Source organism: Gasterosteus aculeatus, chromosome 16, assembly GCF_964276395.1.
Source record: "Gasterosteus aculeatus chromosome 16, fGasAcu3.hap1.1, whole genome shotgun sequence".
Classification (NCBI taxonomy): domain Eukaryota; kingdom Metazoa; phylum Chordata; class Actinopteri; order Perciformes; family Gasterosteidae; genus Gasterosteus; species Gasterosteus aculeatus.
The window spans coordinates 17,041,889-17,063,467 of NC_135704.1; the positions used below are offsets into that span (position 1 = coordinate 17,041,889).

A 21,579-nucleotide genomic window follows, 5' to 3' on the forward strand; every position below is an offset into this window, starting at 1 on the left:
CATAACATTCCTGTTGTGATCCCTAAAATGAAGTGAATTGGATGTGTGCTTGAAGCCATTTGCAAAGTGAATCAGAGTTCAGCAAGATCTTACTGCCGATTTTGGTAACATTCAGTGAGCCAATCGGATCTTTTGTGGGATCTCCCCCCCCCCTGTGATCATGACTCTTTTTGAAGAAGTAAGTGATGAGACGCCAAACATTCTCATTCTTAATCCTCCTCAAATTGAACATTTGCCCTCAGGACTCCAGACAGGAAGTCGGGGCCTCCCTCTTCTGCCCCAGAGATGTTTTTCAGACGGGCAGGAAAAGATGAAGACGGCTTTTCACAAAGTCGCTCGTTATTTATCATTTCGACATCAACGCAGGTACAGAAAGTACACGACTCTAAGTTTAAACAATGTATTTACACATGTATGTTTACCCTCTGTGGTGTGTGTGTGTGTGTGTGTGTGTGTGTGTGTGTGTGCACGGAGGGAGAGCCTCAGTATGTTGTTTCATGTCATGACCTTGGTGGAGCTCGCTGCCACACAGACCGGAGACGGCTTTGATTCTGTGTCCATTCGTCATTACCGGGGCCATAAACAACAAATCCGGATCCAGCTTGTTTATTTTTATTTTTATTTATAGTCATTTGGGAAGCTGATCGATGCTCCACAGACGCACACAGTTAAAACACAATAAAGTGTGCAGCTTTAAACCACATGCACATAGAACTGAGTGAAGCCTCACCGTGAACAGAATACAGCACAGGTACTGCACGAGAGGTGTGGCCCATCAGCCGATTGGCCTCTTGGAGTTATTCGTACCAGTAGCTCTGCGTGAAGGGAATGTTTTCCTAAAGCCGGACTGTGGAATGCACTGTTCAAACACACGCGCACACACATGGACATCAGGCCGGCGTGGAACCATCTCTGCTCATAGCTCTCCTCGCATCGGCTCGGAGCGTTTTTCCACCGGCGTGTCATCGAACACGCGTGGGCGTCCGTGGTTCATGCTCCTGCACACGGCTGGTCGGAGGGAGCCTCTCAGGGGGGGGAGGCGCGCGGTTCCGATGGCTCCCATTAACGCGTTGGGGGATTTTTTGGAGTTTTAAACTCTTTACTTAGCTTGTATCTGTTTATACTGGCCAGCAGTCAGTCAGCAGGGACCGAAAGCAGGACAGACAGATACATTCCAGAACTCTGGATGTCTGAGAGACCGAATGGTCGAGCTGTGAATCCTCTCAAAAAAGACTTTGGGTAAAACACATTTCAACAGAAAAACACAAAAGAGTCTGATTGCTTTTTGGCCAAAACAATAAGGGGGAAATGTTTTCTTCTTCATCTAATAAGACTATGCAGAGAGGGAGTGTAAGTTAACACAGACTCTTATTAGATCTTGCATAGAACTGTCATTTGGTTTGACAGTGAAATATATACTTAAAAAGAACCCGTTCTTTTTAAACTTTCTGATCATATGACCTGTTATGTCCTTTTCCTTGTTGAATTCTATTTTAGGCTGATTGATTGACAGGCCGTTGCATTTTCATCTTAACCCCTTGGAACTCATTTTCAAGTCCAAAAATCAATATTCTTAACCTCTTGCCCTCCGCCTGAGGCCAAAGACTGAGTTTTTATGTGTGAGTGTGGTGGATGTCACCGGAGCACCGACCGATCATCATGTTTGATGTTTAACTTCTGCAGGTTTCTTATCTTTTTTTATTTCTTTGAGAAAGCCAGAAGCTTCTCCCAACACGGGTCGCAGGTCGAGAGACTTTGTGCATCTCACAGTGACCCATTAACTTTGAGCTTGGTATTTCCACTCACATTTATTTCATTTTATAGAGACCTTGTCCAACAGCCCCTGCAGAGGCATTCCTAGGACTGTTTTTATTTCATCCTCGCTGTCCAGCACAGAAGTAGACGTAGCTCAAAAAACACATTTTTATACTGAAGCGCTGTACATCTGAAACATGTTTTATGCAAGATTATCCCATTGATATTGTACCAAACGAGGTTACGGTCAGGCTGCTGTCAGTTAGGAATATAAAGGTGGGCTATTGTGAGGGTCTTAGAGGTAATGGAAGCACATTTAAGTGGTTGGGAAACTTAGGAAATCAAAATCGCTAAAAATGTCCAGTTGTAAATGACAAAAACAAACACGATTAGATGAGAAAGCGATTAAATAAAGTTAATCTTTTCAAACAAGCTGGCGCAGTGATTTAATCCAAACATTGTGGTATTGTTAAACAAGACTTAAGGAGAACATTTCCTCCTGAGTTATGCAAACACTGGAGAACCTTGGAGGCGTGACACATCGGCGGGCTTATTAAAGATGCCTATCGAGCTTCCTTACGGTCCGAGAGAAGCGTCCTCTGTCGCCTCTGGGCCTCTTTTCGCGGGGCCTCATCTGTACTTTATTACATATCTGCTGCTTCCTCCCGCGAGGCATGTGATCGCTTTGGATATGCATTTGGATTTGGAAATGTTGAGCTGAGAGAGTGTGTGTGTGTGTGTGTGTGTTTACGTGGCTTGTATTCGAGGTTAATAGGCCCCGTGCTCTCCCAACGTGGAAGTCTGCTAGTCATTATCCAATCTGTGCTGCACTGCAACCAACAACGAGACTCCGCAGCAGAGAAACGGCACATAAATATTCAATACTGCGTTCACATTGCACAATATCTCCTGATAGATATGTGGCTAATAGATGTGCTCTTGGCAATCATTAAATCTGACCAGCTTTTCTGTGTAAAGGATGACTCACTTTCCACCGAGTGTTTGAAACATTTCTCACAATCAACATTTTTTTTCTTCTCTTTAGTGGGAAGCCTGAGTTCAAACCATCTTTTGTTAACACTTCCTATGCTGAGGCCCTGGATGGAGCAAAAGCATTCCCATGCACGTGTGGGCCATCATTTTCTGACCATAACCGTCTCATAAATCTCTCCCACCGGCTCTAAAGCCCCGAGTTCACCCTCAAACAAGTTACATCTACAACATATCCGCCCTGCTCCACAAGAAGGGTTTGAGAGCCCCACATGTTGGGGTCATTAGTCGGGAAGTCTTGGCCACGTGGGAATTGACTCATAGGCCGTCCTTTGCACCACAAGCCCTCTGCGTCCATGATGCCTGCGCCCCATGAAAGGCCCCCTCTTGGCATGATGAATGGCCTCAGCCTCCCGCTGCAGCACACGAGGAGCTCGTGGGTAAAGTGCACGTGGACGTGATCGTCCTAAAGCACATGCACAGGCAGCGGGGCTGACACACACTCACTTGGCCGAGCAAACGTTCCTGAAGAATCGGTCGGCTGTTCAGACTAAAGGCTGTTCAGAATGGGGAAGATCCTGTATCCTGTAAAGGTTTTTGTTATGGGCTCTTAAAGGTTTTAAAATGTAGAAGTTTCCAGTGTTATGAATGAAAGTTCTCTCTCGCAAAGTCATGTACGTGCGTTAGATCTCTTAAAAAATCCTCGGATGGCAAAAAAAGAGACCTTCTTGTAGGTATAAAGGTGAAGATTTATCTTTTTCTTGTTAAGACCGTGTTAAGCACAATATAAAGTCTTGTTGTGTGGAAGTAAAATAAACCGGTCGGTTACTTTCCAGCAGGTTTTCATTTTGTGCTGTTTGCACAAGGTGTGCACTCGGAATGAGCAGAACACTTGTGGTTGGAAATGAGCTGCCCGCCCAGGACACACACACACACATACACACACACATGCACACACATGCACACACATGCACACGCATGCATCCCCACATACTTCCACAGATGCTCTGTGTGCTTTTACCTGTGAATTCAAGATCAGAAGGACAAAGATTTTACACATTCAAGTTTAAGACCGTGGACGCAACCTTGAAAAGAACAATAGAGACGGAGTGAGAAGAGATAACTTCACCTGGTGCGTATCTACGTCTGCAATAGCTCCATATTCCTGCTGAGCTCCACTAAATGAAGACATATGAGAGTCATTAGGTTATTCCAGTCATGTGCACACGCTGCCCTCTTATTTAAAACCGTTGGTGCTCTCTTTCATGTGCTTCCAAGCTAAAGCCCTTTCAGGGTGGATATGGTCAATGTTTCTGCTGCTGAAGCACGTTGGGAGGGCACATCTGTATCTTCAACAAGAACGTTGTGAAGTTGTGTCCGTGCAGCTTTGCTCACAAGTTCTTCCTATACACCCAAATGAGGATCAGAAAAATGGCCCAAATCTGCAGTCCCTCCAGAAAGCAGTCAGATCTTATCTTCACAGCAGGAAAAGAACTTTAAAGTTAAAAGTAATTTGTTCTCTATCGCTGACTTTCCCATTCATGAAAACGATTCCTTTTTAATGAAACTCACCTTCCTAAATACCATAAATGCCCCGTTTCCTGTGGTTAATGGTCCGTCAAAGGCCCCGCCCACTCTCCAATCCATCATTACACATCGCTCAGGATTTCCCTTTAAAATGTAGACAGGTATGTCCGCGCGCTGTCATGTGCCATGTGCAGGTGCAAGTGTGTAACATGTGACAGCTCCGCCTGTCTTCGACCTGATGGAAAAAGAAGAGTTCAAAGGTCAGCGGGCGAGTTTGAAGGTCTTTGCTTCAGACTGAACGCGCTGTACCGTGGTCAGGATGTCACTGTGGACCAAGGGGGACATTGTTTCGGATATTTCCACCAGTCGGGGCGGGTTCTCAGTCCAAGTTGACGTACAAGATGTTTCCAAACCTCTCGAAATCTGGAGACACACGGAAACCGCTTCCCCACGCGTCCTTGCGCGTCTCTAACTGTAACGTTAATGGCGAAGACATTTGGGGCCCGGACAGAGTTTGGAGCCCCTCCGAGGTGTGGCCACCATCTTCTCTACCCTCACTGATCCCCAAACGAGACTGTGGAGCATGCTGCCGTCCGTGCACACACCACTGACATGTGGCAATCATCACGTCCTTCTGAGCTTCACGTCTCGGAGAAAACGTTTGGTGCACGTTACAGTGACCGAGAAGGCCTCCGATCAGCTCCTCAGACGGAGGAGCGGGGCGAAAGAGGGCGGTGCCCAGTTACGTCCACACTAATAACATCCAGAAGTCCACATCTTCATAGCAAAGTGCTTTTGATTTGGTGAACATGTGGTGATTGACATCAGGCAAACTGCAGCTTGAAGTGAATCTGGGCAAAGCGACAGCACATTGTTTCCCCAGATGTTCGTGCTTTGTTGTTTGTTTTCCGCGATCTCCCCGGAGTCGCCTCGCCGCGCCGATTCCTTTCAACTTTTTTTGCAGCTGTAAGCAGCAAGCAGCTCTGACATTTTGTGCTTTTAATATAGTTCCCAACTAAAAGAATCCCTCCGTGTTTCTGGTGCAGGTTAACGACAAAGAGAAGTGAAGAATGCTTCTTTGACTTTGTGACACACACCGATCATGCCATGTGCCCTTTAGAGGGGAAGAAATTAACTGTAAACTTCAGAAAATAAACATAAAAACACTGTCAGATCCGCTGGATGTTGAGTTCAGGGTCGGTTGCACATGTGAACACCACATGCAGCATGTAGGACGTCTTAAACTCCCGCTCTAGCATCTGCTTGGCGTTACTCGCATATATAAATATATATTGCATGAGTTCACTGGTCTGTTTGAATGTAATGAAAGGTCTGTAATAAAGAAGCATCCGGGTGGCAGTAAAATACACGTTTAAGCTGGCGGTCTTGGGGGCGACCCGTTCGGAGTGGGGCGGCCGGAGGACTGCAGTGATTCTTCATGCACCCAATGTAGTTACAGAGCAAAGCTTCGGGACCTCTGCTGACTTTGGACCCGGACACATGTTGCAATCAGCGCTCTGTTAAATGCCGACAGCACGCCGAGGTAACGCAGGGAGACAGACAAGCCCATCATGGCGAGTTGGGCCCGGCCAAAGCTGGAGCACCACCTCCGTCTCTGGATTGACTTTGACCCAAATATGCCAAAAACACACACGCGTGAGCCGTCGGCCTCCTCCCTGCAGCTGTTACCATCTGCTGACACGGGCAGGGACACAGGATGCAAACACAGAACCTTCTATTCAACCTGCATGTGATTTAAAGCCAAGCAGATATGTCAACATATAAATATTATTCCTATTGATGGTGAGCAGAAACCTCCGACATCCTCTTCTTCCTGGTGGAGGTTTTCATTTTCAATGCATTACTTTCTAAATAACGTTGTACTTTTTTCACCTTACATTGTATGTTTTGTTGAGGGAGAAATGGGTGCAAACTGTAATCTGTTCATACAAACTAGCAGCTGTACAGCATGCAGTGTTTAGTCGTTGCAGTGAGGGTGGATGTGGCTCAGGCGAGTTTACTTTTCTTTAGGCCTTAATTACAGGCAGCACATGGGAAGTTCTCAGAGGAAATGAAAAGAGTCCAAACGGTTTTTTTTTTAAAGCACCCGTCAGTCATTAGTAAATATGTTACTTTGGCAAATAAACATTGTGCATTTTTGGTTAACTTTTAGCACAGGATTTGCCTCTGAACCCTCTGTGTCTTTCTGCACAGCAGGTAAAGAAGAAGAAATAAGGGCGTTTCTTTACTGTCTTTAAAGAACAAACTCAACGCTGATTTATTTCCCCAGCAGCGGCGCTAAATCATCGAACCACCCGGTGCGTTCTGCTCCGGAGGAACGTGAAACCACCGCAGCGCACACTTCTGGATTCCTACTGAAATCTGGGTGTTTCCGACCGAACTGGCAACCCGCCGTCCCGGGGCAGGTCCTGCCGTCGCGTCTCTAGTCCGGAGGCTGATGTTCGGGTTGGGACATTTCTGGGAAAGCCCCCGAACGGTCCGCATATCCGAGGAGAAGCGCAGAGGCATTCCGGCGCCTCCTTCTGAACCCCGACCGCCGTCTCACCGCGTGTTCGACGCGAGCAACGGACGCCCGACGGATTAATCCGGATTATCAGGCTGCTAATTTATGCGCGTGTTTGTTTGTTTTTTTTTGGAGATGTGGCGAGGTCCCGAAAACTTTGCGCCGAAAGACTTCCATTCGTTTCCCCCGAGGGCCGAGGAATTATTACAACGTTTAGGGACGTTTGTGTAACAGATTACCTGCGACTGCACCCGTAAACGGAAGCGTTGGTGAGATGCAGTTCTGGATATATAACTGTTAAAAGGTTAAAACTCTCCTCCTATTCTCCTTTCGCGTCATCGGGAGCGCACGGTGGAGCGGATCTGCGCAGCCGGAGACGCGTCGCTTGGCAGACCTGTTGTGAGCCGGTCGCTGCTCGCTCCTTCATGGCTTCATCTGGAACTCATTGATCAATAACAAACTGAAATGCACTAAAAAGGCGCGCCAGCAGCAGGACCGAGGCTCCACCACTGGATCGCTGTCTTTCCCCATTCGGTGCGCGTTCGGCCCGACACCTCGCCAGGATGCGCGGGGCTTTCCTTCTCACGTTGGCTCTGATTTATCTGTTAACTTTGACCAGCGAGGCCGACGAAGGGACTCAAGTCAAGCGGGCGCGATGGCACCGACGCGCCGGTCTGGGACTCGCCCGGCCGGGCGCAACGGAGAGGAAGCGCCCCGTCCGACGTAACCAACCCGGGTACGGTTCAGCAGTCGCCGTGCTGGAGGTGGAGAAAGGCGTGCAGGCGGACGAGAGTCTCCCAGGAGTTCGGAGGTTCGGGCCGAGGAGAGGGGCGGCCGGACAGATTGGTTCGCCCCGCCGCCTGCAGGGTGAGGGCGCCCCGGGAGCGAGAGCCCGGGTCACCCGGATGCCCAGCGGCGCCGGGTCTCCGAACCTGCTGGCCAGCTTCGCGGGGAAGAACCGCGTCCTGGTGATCTCGGCGCCGCATGATTCCGACGGTTACTACCGAATGATGATGTCTCTTCTGAAATCAGATGTGTACTGCGAGCTCGCCGAGCGACACGTCCACCAGGTTGTCATGTTCCATCAGGAGGGCGAGATGGGTGGCACGGTGAGGAGGATCACCACCGAGGGGAAGGTGATGGAGGAGCCGTTGGACACAGCCCTCATCCCCAGACTCATGAGCTTCCTCAAACTGGAGAAAGGTAAGCGATAGGAAGGAGGGGAGGCCACTGGGACTCACACTCCCGACTACCTGTAAGTGTTTGTATCCAAATCTGAGGAGTGCTGCGGTGCCCCGCAGGTAAGTTCGGGATGGTGCTGCTGAAGAAGACCCTGCAGGTGGAGGAGAGGTACCCGTACCCCGTGAGGCTGGAGGCCATGTACGAGGTCATCGACCAGTCGCCCATGAGGAGGCTGGAGAAGCTCAGACAGAAGGGCTTCGTCCAGAAGTGCAGAGCAGCAGGTGTGGAGGGCCAGGTGGAGGAGGCCTCGCTCACAGGTGAGGTGGGGGTTTGAATTTAGATTATTTTGCGAGTTACAATCTGCTCCTTTATTATCCAGCACAAAGAATGTGGCAGTCAGGAAATATTTACGGCATTTTAGAGTTAAACGTGTGTTGAAGCAATATCAAGTAGTAGAAAAATGATGGCGGAGAACTTTTAATCTATTGTCTTCCTTTCGATGTGGGGACCCGCAGAGACACCAATAGAAAGAAAACCAGGGAAGAAGATCCTGAGAAAGCCCACAACCACAGCTGCCACCACCACAACAACTACAACTGCCCGGCCAACCACCACAACAACCACCACCACCACTACAACCCGGCCCACCACTACAACCACCACAACCAGAGCAACATCAACAACCACCACCACCACCACCACCAAACCAACCACAACCAGAAGAACAACCACGAAACGACCCACAACCACCACCCAGAGGCCCACCAGAGCCCAAACCACAGCCCCGTGGCTCCCAGTGCCCAGAACCACCGCTGAGCCGCACCTCTACGACCGCCGAGAGAAGGAGAGGTACCCGGCTAGAACCACGCCGGCTGGAGAGAACCGCGCCGACCAGGACAACAGAGAGCCACCGGGCCGCAGGCTGGTGCCGGACACGCGTAAACCCTCCAAGACCAAACCCACCAAGAGGAAGAACGGCGGAGAGAAGGTGACGAAGCGCGTGGGTGTTGGTTCGAGATTTTATTTAGTGCTGGAAAACACCACAGTACCAAAGAATAGTTTGGAGGATGTGTGTGATTAGAAATGTGAGTTGGAAAAGGCAAAACTGTCACAATGTGGAATCCATTTAAAGCTGCAAACACTTCTGCTGTCATCTTTGTTTTTGCATGTGTCAAGGGGGGTGTCGTTTGCTTGTGTGCTTGTTTATTGGAACGAGGAAAGTGGACACGCACTTGTAATACTCAATGAACAACGTATCTGTGTCTTTGCAGTTGTTGACAAATGAGTACGAGGACAAGTACGAAGCGGGGACGCCAGCCGCCAGTGATCCAGAGGAGACAGAAACCTTCACCGCCACTAGTCCCACCAAGAAGGCCAAGGGCAAGCACGAAAAACACGACAAGAAGAAGAAAAAGACTGACAAGGCTGCCAAGAAATCAGAGAGGAGAGGAGGAAAGATGGGAGGCAAGAAAAATGGAAAGAAGCCGTCTAAGTACCCGGAGAAAGAGGACTACCCGAAGACTACCAAGAAGCCAACGCCCCCGCCAAAGGGATCCCTGGCCTCCTTCCTGGACCACTTTGAAAACAGGAGGAGGCTGCTGGTGAGAGCATGAAATAAGTCAAGAGTTAATGAGAGGCTCACTACCTCTGCCATCTGGCACATATCCTTTCATAACTATTGTCACCGCAGAGATACAGCCACTCCAAGTACACACACATAAAGGAAAGGTTAGAATGCACTTTTGTGTATTCAACGTGAAGATTGATACCAATCTATCTCAATCTTCTCTGTTCAATAGAAGTTCGGTTAGATCAGCATAAATACCATGGTAAACCACCAGGCTTAGGACAAAACTATTGTTGAGACTCTTCCTTTAATGAACATTTCCAGTATATCAGCAGTAGGAATTTCAAGTACGAAGTACAAATCTCGTATCCCATTAGGAGACAGTAGGCCAGACGAGAAGATTAGCTACTGAGGGCAACAATCCAAAAGAAATGTCTGCTAAAACCATTTAATATCACAAAAAATACTTTTAGTTTTTAGCCAAAATGAGGTGTGGAGAGGGATGAGGTGGTCTACAGTATTTCGCAACTCCAACTTCCAAAAAAAAAAAGCACTGGAGAGTTATGAATATCTTGCAAGCCAAACATCTGGACCAATTGCTGATTAATAACTTTTTACCAGCCAACAAACCGGCAAACACCGCTGTGCTCGTTTCCCCAGTTTTATTTCTAGCGTCTTTCTTTATGAGCCCTGTGAAGTGGCTCGTGATATAATAAGGATGAAGTCTGTGGAGCAGCTCCCTGACAGGCTGCACGGCTGTGTGCTAACAGACTGTGTGACTCTGTTTGGCAGCCAGGGTAGATTCTTATCACAGCAGTGCTGCAGGCGGGCTGGAAAAACATGCCTCCACTCCTCCACCCGCGGGTCCATGCAAACATGGTCCTCTTCAGCACACCGGACATGACACCGCCACCTTCTTTCCCCTTCCTCCAGCTGATTACGTCCCCCGGCGAGGAGAACACCATGTACGTCCAGCAGCGGGACGAGTACCTGGAGTCCGTGTGTGAAATGGCCATCAGGAAAGTCTCCATCATCACCATCTTTGGCTCCCTGACCAACTCCACCATGAAGATTGACCACTACCAGCTGGGTAGGTATCGGGACGTGTCACCTTTCGCACCCTCCCGACCCAGAAAAAACTGTGGTCTCATTTTGAGTCGGAAAACAGAACAACAGCGAATGTGACACGGGAATAAATTACAACAAACAAACACGGTGCAAGAATCAAGGTATCATTTCAAAAAGGATTCTTTGCGTCGTTTCCCATTGCACTTAAATGGGACTTCTACATTTGGTAAAAACACTTTATTGTAAACTCTATTCTAACTTTAAAAAACAGAAGATGTATTCCGCCACCAGTCTGTCATCGCGTGAGGACGGCCAAGCGAGGACTGGAGGTGTCTCGTAGACACTCTAAAAGGAACCAAAATCGACTCGTATTTTAAGACGTTTCATTGCACGTCTCAAACTTGAGGGTCAGGATTGTGCAATTTAACTTCAGGACTCACTTTATACGACTTTATGAGTCTGCCGGTCCGCGTGCTTGGAAAAAGTGTTGCTCTGTGATGTCCCTTCCCCCCTCTCTCCCCCCGTCCCCTCCCGTATCCGCCTCACACACCCACGGTGGGACCGGGTTACAGTCTTGTTCCATGCACATGCCAGCCACAGGGTCAGTGTGTGCGTGTCCGGATGTTCTGCACACGAACAAGCAGCTCTTTCAGTTTAAAGTGACCTCATAGGGTTTGAGTTCTAAGTTGTCTGCCTGTTGGCATGTGATGTGAGTGTGTTTGTTGTGTGTTTTTCTCGAGTGCACACTGTGCGTGTCTGCAGCGACGGTAGGTTTCCCGAGTCATCTGACCGTGCCGGATGGAAAAAATAGAAAGCTGCTCTTTGTCGGGTTTGACCTGGGAAAAGAGGTTTTGTTGGTGTCTGAGCGGCACACGCTTTGTTTTTAACACAATCATCACAATCATCCAGCAAGACGTCAGTGAGCGGTGTGACTTTCTTACCGTCCTGTAAGAGATTTCATTTGTCTGACGTTTATACATCTCACACATGTGTCATTTGATTTTCTTCTCTCAATGAGCAACAATCTTCGTCGAGATCAACGGCACGCCTGTGAGCTCTGTGACCGCATGTCACATTACAACATGTGCCCACAGGCTGTCTCACCGTCTTCTTGTCCCCTCCAGAAAACGACAGGCCCATGAAGGGTCTTCGTCAGGAGGACTTGGTGAACCAGGATCTGATCACAGAGCTGAGGAAAGATTTCGGCATGACCCATGACGACTTTTACATGGTCCTCTCCGACGCCGACATGAGAGTCAAGGTAACAACTGCTCTGCGCAGACGTGGCGCAAGCTAAGGGGCTGGACCGTCCAAACGTCCTGGGGGGCAAGATACGTTGAGGTCCGTCTGATTTCAGAGGCTCCATCTTTTGAAAGATTAAAAAAAAACTGGTGTTGACAACCGCATCGTTCGAAGGATCCATCCACCTTCCACGGGGACAGAACACGGCCTTAAAGTCAAACAACATGGCGCTTGCCAAACACCTCTGTGTGTGTGTGTGTGTGCGTGCCGGGGTAAATCGCTGGGCTGTTTATGGACGCGTTGGTCAAAGGGGCCAGTGTTCAGCCCTCTGCTGACGGAGACAGGCCAGTGGTGAGCGCACCAGGATGTGGGTGTTGGTGAGAGACGGAGAGCGGCAGAGGGAGGTGTGAAGAAGTCAGAGGGAGCCGCGCAGAAGACGACACAACGTCTGCAGACGTCTTTCAAAAAAAAAATCCCTCCCCCCGTCACTCGATGGAATCGTATTTGCTTTGTGTCTCATGTCGTATTACTGAATTCATTCTGTGGTGTTTTTGGGGGTAAAGAGCACAACTGGTTCTTGTCAATGTGCTTTTTTGTCAGCAATCCTATGAAGTTCCCATCGCCATGAAGGCTGTGCTCAACTACATCGACACCTTCTCCTCCCGCATCCGCGAGATGGAGCAGCAGAAGAGAGACGGGATTGTGTGCAAGAAGGAGGACAAGCCCAGATCGCTGGAGAACTTCCTCTCCAGGTAAAGTTTCCTGTCCATGGCCAAAGATATTAGGACACACAAACATTACCTCCGGCGGACCATGTCTGGCTTCTGGGAAGCATTGATTTCATTAAGCTTTCATGAAACGTTCAAAGCGTACTGTATAAAACTGTATTTTTCACTTAATCGCTACTTGCTCAAACCTTTAGGGGAAAAAGCCCCTCGTGACCTCAATGCGGCGTGTTGCTCAATAACCAGATTGACCACAGTTCACAGCGTTTCGCGAGCAGCCGATTCGTTTGTTCCGCTGACACTAAAAGTTCCCCGCGAGTCATTGCAGTCTCACATTTTTTGCCTCGTTTCCATGGAGACCGGATTTTCAGCTTTAGATCACAGCGCTGGGACCTGGCAGGCCTTTTGTGACCATAATTCGGGGGTTGTCACCCGTCGGGGCTCGATAACGGCGCACCGAAGTGCCACTTAAATCCGGGCGGAAATCTGGCGTGATTGCAGGTTCCGTTGGAGACGCCGACTGTTCATCATCTCCGCCCCCAACGACGAGGAGTGGGCCTATCAGCAGCAGCTCTACGCCCTGACCAGCCAGGCCTGCAACCTCGGTGAGTCACCCCGACCCGACCCGTCCCCCGCAGAACCAACCGAGGCCGCTCAATGATCCCAACGCGTAGAGGCAGCAATTAAAACGACGACTTGGAACTCGCCCTTTAAAGCTCGTATTTTGTCATCGCGGCGCCAGGTGATGCTGTTAAGTGCACATCCGTGGTTCTGTTGGGCCCCTGCAGTGATGTTTTATGTCTCTTCTGTGTTTGAGGCGCTGCGCTCGCGCTGACTTCCCTTTCTGGACCAGGAGCAAAGAAATACACATGCATGAAGTGACCTGATTGATCTTTGGGTTTGGTTCAACACACATTAACCCGTCTTAGTCTTAGTGAGACCACTTATGAACATTAGTCACATGAAGAAGTTGATTACATGGGACCTTTGTGTTTACGGCAAGCCTGCAGCCATCATCAGCACCTGTGAGAGTGTCTGTGCACGTGGACGGAGGGACGCATGAGGACACGGCGGCTCTGTTTGTTCCCCCCCTCCTGACAACGGCCTTTTCAGCCGGTCAAATGTTCCACAGATACTTAAATCAGTCAGTGCTGTATATTTGAAAAAGAGATATTTATCTAAACTTTGCAAATCTCAACAGCATGATGCGTGACAGATTTACAGAAGATTAGTGTAAACTTGAAAGGGTCCAGCGTGTACTCCACCTCTCCGTGAGACCAAATAAACGCAGTCGTCTGGAGACTCGTCTCTCTTACTTCTTCCCCCTGCACCTTGTCAGCAACTTGGATATAAGCCTTTGATTGGTGTCAATCTGCCAATTGATACTTTTGATGATAGTTCGGGAAGACAAACACAGTTGCCGTCACCTCAAACTAACAATCTTTATGTTTTCTCGGGGTCTCAGCGAGAGCTTTTCTTCTCGATATCTGCAGGAAAGCGGCGCTCTTTGTGGCGTCACTGTTTTTATCCCCATGTGGGAGACGCAGGTGAAGCTTGTCTTGCTTATCAGCAGACCCAGACCGTCAGTCTGTGAGGATTTTCTTCTCCCATCGTGTGTTGCTCTTGGCTCCCCGCCCCGCCCGGACAAAGGCCCGTCCTGCTGACTGGGCTGGAGGCCCGGGAGGTTTGATCCTGGCTCTCACCGAGTGAAGCCTGTGTTCTCCCGTGTTTAATGCGGGCTCTCTCGCTTCAGAGGAACCAGCGTTTTGGCAGGACTCTCCGGACCACCACGTCCTCCCCCCTTTACCTGCAGCCCACCGCTTGGATTCACAATAACAACAAACCGCGGGCCAATCGTCCCGGTATAAGCCGGAGGACCGGTGGACGCAAAGGCGTTGGTCTGCACTGAACTTTCACCGTCTCTGTGTGTTTGTCCATGCTGTCGTTGTTGCCTTGGCGACGTAGGTCTGAGGCACATCGCCGTTCTGAAGTTGACCGGCACCGAGCTGGCGGAAATGGGCGGAGTCTTGGAACTCTACCCGATCAACGGTAAGTGCTTTCTCATTGAGACCACAATGCGAAACCAAATGTTCTCTCCAATGGCAAGACGTCCCACTTTATTCCCTCAGTAAACATGAGTTCATGATCTAAATCTCTAATTGTCTTCAATACAAGATAAGGTCAATTGTGGTTCAATTTGCAGGAGTACTAGTTGTACTTAACTCTGCCCAATGGCAAAAAGCAGGCTTCAAAACGGCCGTCCACAAGCCAATGTGCAACCACATGGTGACTTTGTGCACTTCTTATAAACAGTTTCTGAACCACAGAATGGTAAAGATTATTTTAAAAAGTAGCACTTACTTTTTCAGCATGTAAATAACTCTTAATAACCTCAAAGATCCTCATTCACTCACAGACGCTGCACACGACCTCACAGCAACGGTATCCGTTGCTCAAGAGAACACCTGAACAAACAAACTTTACTGGGCAAAAAAAATAAATGCGAGTCCATCTCATGCAAAAACAGAGATTTGTCAGCAGTTTCGGGACGCTGCTTTTGGCATTTGAATACAGCAAATGTCAAACAAGTCGGCAAAGGAGAAACATTCATGCAGTCAAAAATCTCTGCTCCATCCAGGGAGTGCTACTGTGGAGCGCGAAGGACTGTCGGGCCACCTGGTGAAGGACATGAGGAACTACTTCCAGATCAGCCCGGAGTACTTCTCCATGCTGCTGGTGGGGAAGGACGGCAACGTGAAGTCCTGGTACCCGTCGCCCATGTGGTCCATGGCCATCATCTACGACCTCATCGACTCCATGCAGCTGCGCAGGCAGGAGATGGCCATCCAGCAGTCGCTGGGCATGCGCTGCCCCGAGGACGAGTACGGCGGCTACGGCTACCACCAGCACGGTTACCAGGACGGGTATCACCAGGGCTACGGGTACTGAGCCCCCCCCCCTCCCCCCGTCCTCCAGCGGGCAGTCGGCTCGGACGTGAGCGAAGCCCTCGAATGTTCTGTAGCACTTAGTGGAAGCCTCAACACTGTCGCTTTCTCCGATCCGGCCTGGAGGCTCGGAGACCTGTTCCGGACTCCAGTGTTTTGCACGTTATTGCGTCATCTGTCTCCTTCACAATTTTCTATTTTCATTTTATAAGCACACTTTTTTTTTTTGTAGATAATGGGCTAAAAATAAGACATTCATGTATTTATTGGACATCTGTTGAATTTTAGGTGCAGTTATCGATTATTTTATGAAAAGAAGCTGTCCCGTTATTTCTCTTCTGTAAAGTTTCTGTTACTATACAATGTTCTTATTTATACTCCATTGTGCTATATGACAAATAAACATTTGTTTACTACCAGAAATGGACCTTGAATTGCTCGCTGGACCACTCAGTCAATACTCAAAGTGTCCGTGTACACTTGTGCATCTCCTCCCAGTGAGAAGAGGAAAGGAAGCATTTATCTCGCTGGGATGACAGAGAATATTCGCCTAAATAATAAAAGCCTGTGTAGTAGGAATCAGATATATTCTATCTTCAGCCGTTCTTTTTATCCTGCACTTCCATGCGCATTGTTTCCCCCAATATTACATCTTTTGCCCCCATCCTTTTTTAAACACACGTATCACCCATTCTCCTTCTTTCCACCCTTTAATCAATATTACAATTTCAATTGTCATCACAGTTAGTGTTATTTAGACAAAATTAAAGCCGTTTTGTGGCACGTACACCACCCTACAACCAACCAACATATATATTTTATTGTACTTCACAGTTGAATTATGTCAATATTAAACCATACGACAAAAAAAGTTGTAATCGGGAACCAAGAGGCACTTTGTTGTGCTTTCAGAAATGCAGGCACAAGCTTGTGAATTGTGTAAAATGCTCATAGCTCCTGTTCACGTTAAAGACGACGCACTCACCCCGCAACCCCGCAGGGGAAACACGGGTCCCGTTGTGCGCACGTGTATTTCTGAAGTTGTAGTTTGGAATTTCTTTGCTGGAACTTCAGTTTTTCACATTGTCCATGAATTGCCAACGACGGCAACTACAACCAAGAACCTGCATAAAGCGTCACACAATCACGCGTCCGCTGGAAACGAAGCCCGTCGGTCACCAAATAGCTGCATATAAATAAAGCATCCATAATAGAAGGCCTTGATGATCCCGTAAGGCAGATACAGTGAGGATTATGAACCGGCACATTGATGCATTCGACTGGGTCAACGACAGCACTCTCAAACCACATTTCAAAATATACACAATGGGCTCAATTATCTCAAGAGTTCATCATGTGATCCCTTGTTTACCAGCTGACAATAATAAACACTCGGGTGTCTTTCCAGCAGCTTCAGGTCGGCGGCAGCGGAGGGCGCCGCCGCTACAAGGACTCTTCCTCGGACTCGCTGTCTGCGTTGCCCTTGGTCAGCGGCTGCAGCTCCTCGCCGTCCTGCCACAGAAAACCCACAACCGACACTTAGAACGGGGGACGACCCTGAGGACGGGAAGACGGCGTCCTCAGGAGGCCAGGAGGCCTGCAGTGACCTAAAAAAAAATAACGTGAGCTGAGGCACCAGCGCGAGCCTGAAGGCTGTTTTCACAGCGGCGAATGAGGCTTCCTCCTCTTACACAGAAAACGAGAGCCGAGCTCTGGGTACGCGCGTGGGAGGGCGGGGGAGGCTTTGCGTGGGGGTGAGGCGAGTGGGGAGAAAAGCACGTGCGCGTTTGCTGCCTACCCCTCTGGACCTCTCGAGCACCTCCCCGTTGATGACGCGCAGCCTTTCCTGCTGCAGGCTGTGGTCCAGGTCCCGGAGGCGGCTGGCGTTGTAGATGAAGATGGCCAGCAGGACCGTGGGAGCCTGGAGGAAGAAGTCCAGCGAAGGGCGGAAGTCGAAGAGGAAGAGGGAGAAGGCGGTGACCAGGACGGTGGTGATCTGGCCCGTCAGCACGTGGAACATGTTGTCTCTGAATTTCAGGATGAAGGCCACAGACAAACCAAGGGCGGCTGGGGAGACGACAGAGGACACTTTAAATAAGTCACGCGTCGAGGAAACCTAAAGGAGAGAGGTTTTGACTTGAAAAACTTTCCCAGTCACCGTCCTTTCTATTTAAACCACTTCAGGAGCCTAAAACGACCCGACAAAAGGGGCCTGTTGCAAGTAACACACGGTCACAAACTAGGATTAGGCAGTTAGATGAGTGGACTGATTCCACTCTCACTTCTGTTTGTTACACGGGAAGCTACAGCCCACAGTTGTCTGCTTAGCGTAGCACGGAGACCGGCAGCAGGGGGAACCATCTAGCCCGAATCTGTCCAGAAGGTAAAAAGCCAGCCAGGCTAATTATTTACCAACGCGCCTACAAGGCCGTCAGATCAGAACGGACATCGGACGAGTTCGCCCCGGGTTGACTCACCAGTGACCAGCACTAGACCAAGAGAGTAGACGTTGTGTCCGTGGAGGAGGCCGCAGTGCGCGGTGAGGCCCCGTGCCTCGGTGCCGAGCCCGAGGGTCAGACCGTTGAACACCAGGCCGAAGAGGTACCTGCAGAACCCACGGGGGACAAAAAGGACCTCGGATTAGCACTCAGCGCATGCAAGCGCCTGCTGCCTCGCCGCGTTCGACGCGCGCGTCGCTTCTCACAGTTTACTGTTCTGGATGAAGATGCTCTCCGTGAGCTGGTCTCCTTCTTTGAGGATCTTCTCGTTGTAGATGTTGGCCATGGCGGAGATGAAGCACTGGAGGAGGAGCAGGATGTGACCCACACCCAGGGAGCGCAGCTTCTGCACCAACGTGTCCCTCCAGGCCTGCGCGGGGAGGGAGGACACCCACGACTCACTGGCACTGTGTGGGGGGAGAAGAGACGTGCAGAAGGGGCCGAAGCCAACAACTCTCAACTCAAGCCTGGACCATCATTAAAAGCACCTGCTGTTCCTCATCTGCTCCAGCAGCTGCGTGTAGAGAAGGCAGGAGTTGGAGGGGGTGGAGAGGGGGTTCGAGTGGAGCCCTGGCAGAGCTGTGGAGTTTTGGCTAACCCCTGATCCCGTCGTCAAGGAAACGATGGACAGGAAGAGGATGAACAACGCTGCCCACTGAACCCACGACAGGCGCCGCCTAGAAGACGAGATGAGGGAAAAAAAAAAGACTTTAGTTTCATTCGCGGTTGACGTTGAGCAAATCACAATGCCCAATTTGATTAGGCCAACAAATAAAAAAGAGGCATCTTTAAATATTACACTTACTTCAAAACAACTCTGAAGAGCACCGCAGTGGTCAGAATGACAAAGTTGGAGTACAACACCGCCATGGCCTGAGGACAAGAGGAGCCACAGCAGAACATTAAACAGCGAGTCCTCGGGCAGGACGTTTGGTAAAAGCGAGTCTGATACGAGAAGGTCCAATCTACACGGAGATAACGTTTCACTCTCGAGTTAAAAGGAGGTTTTCACAGTTTACCAATCGGCTGTGGTTTGGCGTGTTAGTGCTGGATGAATAACTGGAGCCAGTGGTCACGTGTAAGTATCAAAGTCTTACATTGCATTACATGTCATTTAGCTGACGCTAAATTAAGTAGTTAAGTGCTACAATTTGTTAGTCTTTTAGTGGAGGTGGAGTCTGAAGAGGCGTGTCTTTAGTCTGAAGACGTGAAGGCTCTCGGCGGTCCTGGTGTCTTCAGAGAGCTCGTTCCACCATTTCGGAGCAAGGACAGCAAAGAGTCTAGATGATCTAGTGGAGTGTTTTGCTCTCAGTGAGGGAGGGACGAGCAGTTTCGCAGATGCAGAGCGGAGAGCGCGGGTTCGGGATGTCGGGTCCTCACTAACCGGCTGCAGGTAAGTCATCACGTAGAAGATGATGAGGTTGTCGAGGAAGTAGAGGAAAGCAGGGACGGCCCACTTCAGGGAATTGAGGAAGGAGGCGCTGGAGGAGAAGCAGGGCTCTTTGCACGATCGTCCCTCTGACGGGACAGACGAGAAGAGCCAATAAACAAACCGTCACACACACACACACAGTGACACAGTGGTGACTTATCGCGTACCTTTGACTATGACCCTGACTGACATAGCCAGACAGAAGAGCAGCTTGAGCAACTCAGCGAGGAGATTGACGGATGCCGGCAGGAAGTCATACTTGTTCTCTGCAAATCGAGCGCAGACAAATCGTCAACCAATGTCCCGCGCAGCGAGAGGAGGATACAAAAAACCAGCTTCATAAACGCGTTGTTGGTCACCGGCGTTGGCAGAGAACTTGAGCAGCAGGATGCGGCCGGTCCCCAGGGTCACGAAGCCCAGGCCGAGGGCCAGCGTGTAGGCCGAGGAGCGGGTGCGCAGCCCGGGGCACCAGCGGCACGTCACCATGGCTACGGCCGGACGCGGAGGGGGGTCCACCTGTTCCGAACACAAACAACAACAACGACAAAGACAAAAAAAAACACGAGCTCGTGTCAAAAGATTCAGATTCCGCGAGCGTCCAGCTGAGCAGGAGGAAGACAAAGGGACAGGTGACAGTTAAATTAAAATATTGGGAGAACAAAACGAAGCGAACGAACAGCCTTAACTTGGGCTGCGAGGAGCCGAACCGGGCGTTTCATAGATTAAAAGGATTAACAGAGAGGAGAAAGACGAACATCAGGAGTGAATTATGAAGAAGGACCCGCGTGAACGCGCTCCTCGCGACCACCGCCGCGTCTCTGAGAACGAAAAAGCCAAACGCGTTTTATGTTAAAACGTTCTTTCGTTTTCCGAAGGACTCGTTAATACAATGTGAACATTGCACCGTTCTCTGGTGCTACTTACTTGTTATTCCTCTTTCTTATCCGCCCCATCGCGCTTCCTGGTTTATTTGGCGCATGCGCACTGGCACGCTCAGGTTCCGCGGTGACGTCATACTCCCACGTGTGATTCGCGGATTAAAAAGGTGTTTGAGATACAGAATTACAATATCTCTTTAATGTTGTTTTTAGCACTGGGTGGTTTTAGAAAGTTTGTATACACATTATATAGTACCGTAAAATACATCACAATGTATTAGTTGTTATATATTATTATATTTGTATAATATAATATTGTATAATTATAATCTATAATATGGGGTCGTCGTGGCGCAGGGGTTAGAGAATGTGTGCTGGGAAGCACAAGGTCGGTGGTTCGATTCCAGGCTGCCCCATGTTCCATGTCGAAGTGTCCCTGAGCAAGACACCTAACCCCTAATTGCTCCCTGGGCAAAAAATATGAAAAAGCCATGGGTTAAAAGTGTAATGTACCTCGCTTTGGATAAAAGCGTCTGCTAAATGACCTGTAATGTAATGTTGTAGTAAAACATTGGCTTCCAATTCATTTTTAGAGTAGAAGTATCAATCTGCATTAAATGGAAATACTGTAACGTAAGTAAATTTACTATCTACTCCAAGTTGCCTGAACTTAACTTGAATATTTGAACATTGCTATTTTATACTGGTGTTGACAGAGAACTATTTTTACGCCACTATTTTTTGTCTGACAGCTGAAGTTACCATGCCAACACGTCCAAAACACAGAAGTCAACTTCTAAATGTATTGCATCATGATATTGTCTCCGCTTTGTCTAACACACAGCTTTAATTAAACAGTAACTTCTCCCAGACAAGTTTTTTTCCACACGCTGTGCAGCAATTAGTCTGGCACCACTATACATCACAGCCGGGTGTGGTGGCAAATATTACAGACTATTTACACACCCGGCTATGATCTTAAGAAACGTTTGACTTTTGACCCAAAAGAACACGGAACAGCTGTGTTTTAATCCTATCAAAATGAAAGGGGAGGTAATGCATAATTATTTACTATCTATGATGTGTGGAGTACAATATGTATTTGACTTATAACCAGTTACAGGAGGCCAGAAGAATGAAAGTAGTTAAGCAAGTACCTTAGAACAGTTGGAAAGGTGGTGATGATGATTTGTCTTCCCCATGAGGTTTGTATTAGTTCTCTGAAATTGCGGCACGGAAATTATGG

The 21,579-nt window shown here is 49.0% G+C and overlaps 2 protein-coding genes across 18 annotated transcripts; one reads left to right on the forward strand and one right to left on the reverse strand.

Moving 5' to 3' along the window:
- The first annotated feature begins 6,541 nt into the window (after positions 1–6,541).
- On the forward strand, positions 6,542–15,948 carry ccdc80 (coiled-coil domain containing 80). The gene is made up of 10 exons (XM_040200984.2): positions 6,542–7,999; positions 8,098–8,295; positions 8,494–8,966; positions 9,250–9,579; positions 10,479–10,635; positions 11,738–11,874; positions 12,456–12,607; positions 13,082–13,185; positions 14,546–14,629; positions 15,219–15,948. Exons 1-10 carry the CDS (start codon positions 7,360–7,362, stop codon positions 15,527–15,529), a joined length of 2,586 nt encoding a protein of 861 aa, XP_040056918.2. The 5' UTR covers positions 6,542–7,359; the 3' UTR covers positions 15,530–15,948.
- A 274-nt stretch (positions 15,949–16,222) lies between these two features.
- Positions 16,223–21,550, reverse strand: slc35a5 (solute carrier family 35 member A5). 17 transcript variants are annotated; one of them, XM_078090487.1, is made up of 11 exons: positions 20,380–20,466; positions 20,133–20,273; positions 19,815–19,971; positions 19,623–19,721; positions 19,408–19,541; positions 18,829–18,896; positions 18,512–18,700; positions 18,230–18,430; positions 18,003–18,130; positions 17,324–17,592; positions 16,223–17,037 (listed from the first exon to the last, which is right to left on the reverse strand). In XM_078090487.1, exons 2-11 carry the CDS (start codon positions 20,172–20,174, stop codon positions 16,969–16,971), a joined length of 1,356 nt encoding a protein of 451 aa, XP_077946613.1. In that variant the 5' UTR covers positions 20,175–20,273; positions 20,380–20,466; the 3' UTR covers positions 16,223–16,968. The 17 variants fall into 17 exon arrangements, with proteins under 17 accessions (XP_077946613.1, XP_077946616.1, XP_077946605.1 ...); XM_078090490.1 differs by having other exon boundaries at positions 16,223–17,132; XM_078090479.1 differs by having other exon boundaries at positions 16,223–17,132; positions 17,217–17,592.
- Positions 21,551–21,579: the final 29 nt, after the last annotated feature.

Excerpts from the sequence above, each read along its gene's own strand:
- ccdc80 (XM_040200984.2), top strand. The coding sequence starts at position 7,360 with ATGCGCGGGGCTTTCCTTCTCACGTTGGCTCTGATTTATCTGTTAACT. Across the intron at positions 8,967-9,249 it reads GGAAGAACGGCGGAGAGAAG|TTGTTGACAAATGAGTACGA; the intron begins GTGACGAAGCGC and ends GTGTCTTTGCAG. Across the intron at positions 12,608-13,081 it reads CTGGAGAACTTCCTCTCCAG|GTTCCGTTGGAGACGCCGAC; the intron begins GTAAAGTTTCCT and ends GCGTGATTGCAG.
- slc35a5 (XM_078090478.1), bottom strand. The coding sequence starts at position 21,535 with ATGGGGAAGACAAATCATCATCACCACCTTTCCAACTGTTCTAAG. Across the intron at positions 19,972-21,490 it reads ACCTTTCCAACTGTTCTAAG|GTGGACCCCCCTCCGCGTCC; the intron begins GTACTTGCTTAA and ends TGTTCGGAACAG. Across the intron at positions 19,722-19,814 it reads CAAGTTCTCTGCCAACGCCG|AGAACAAGTATGACTTCCTG; the intron begins GTGACCAACAAC and ends CTCGATTTGCAG.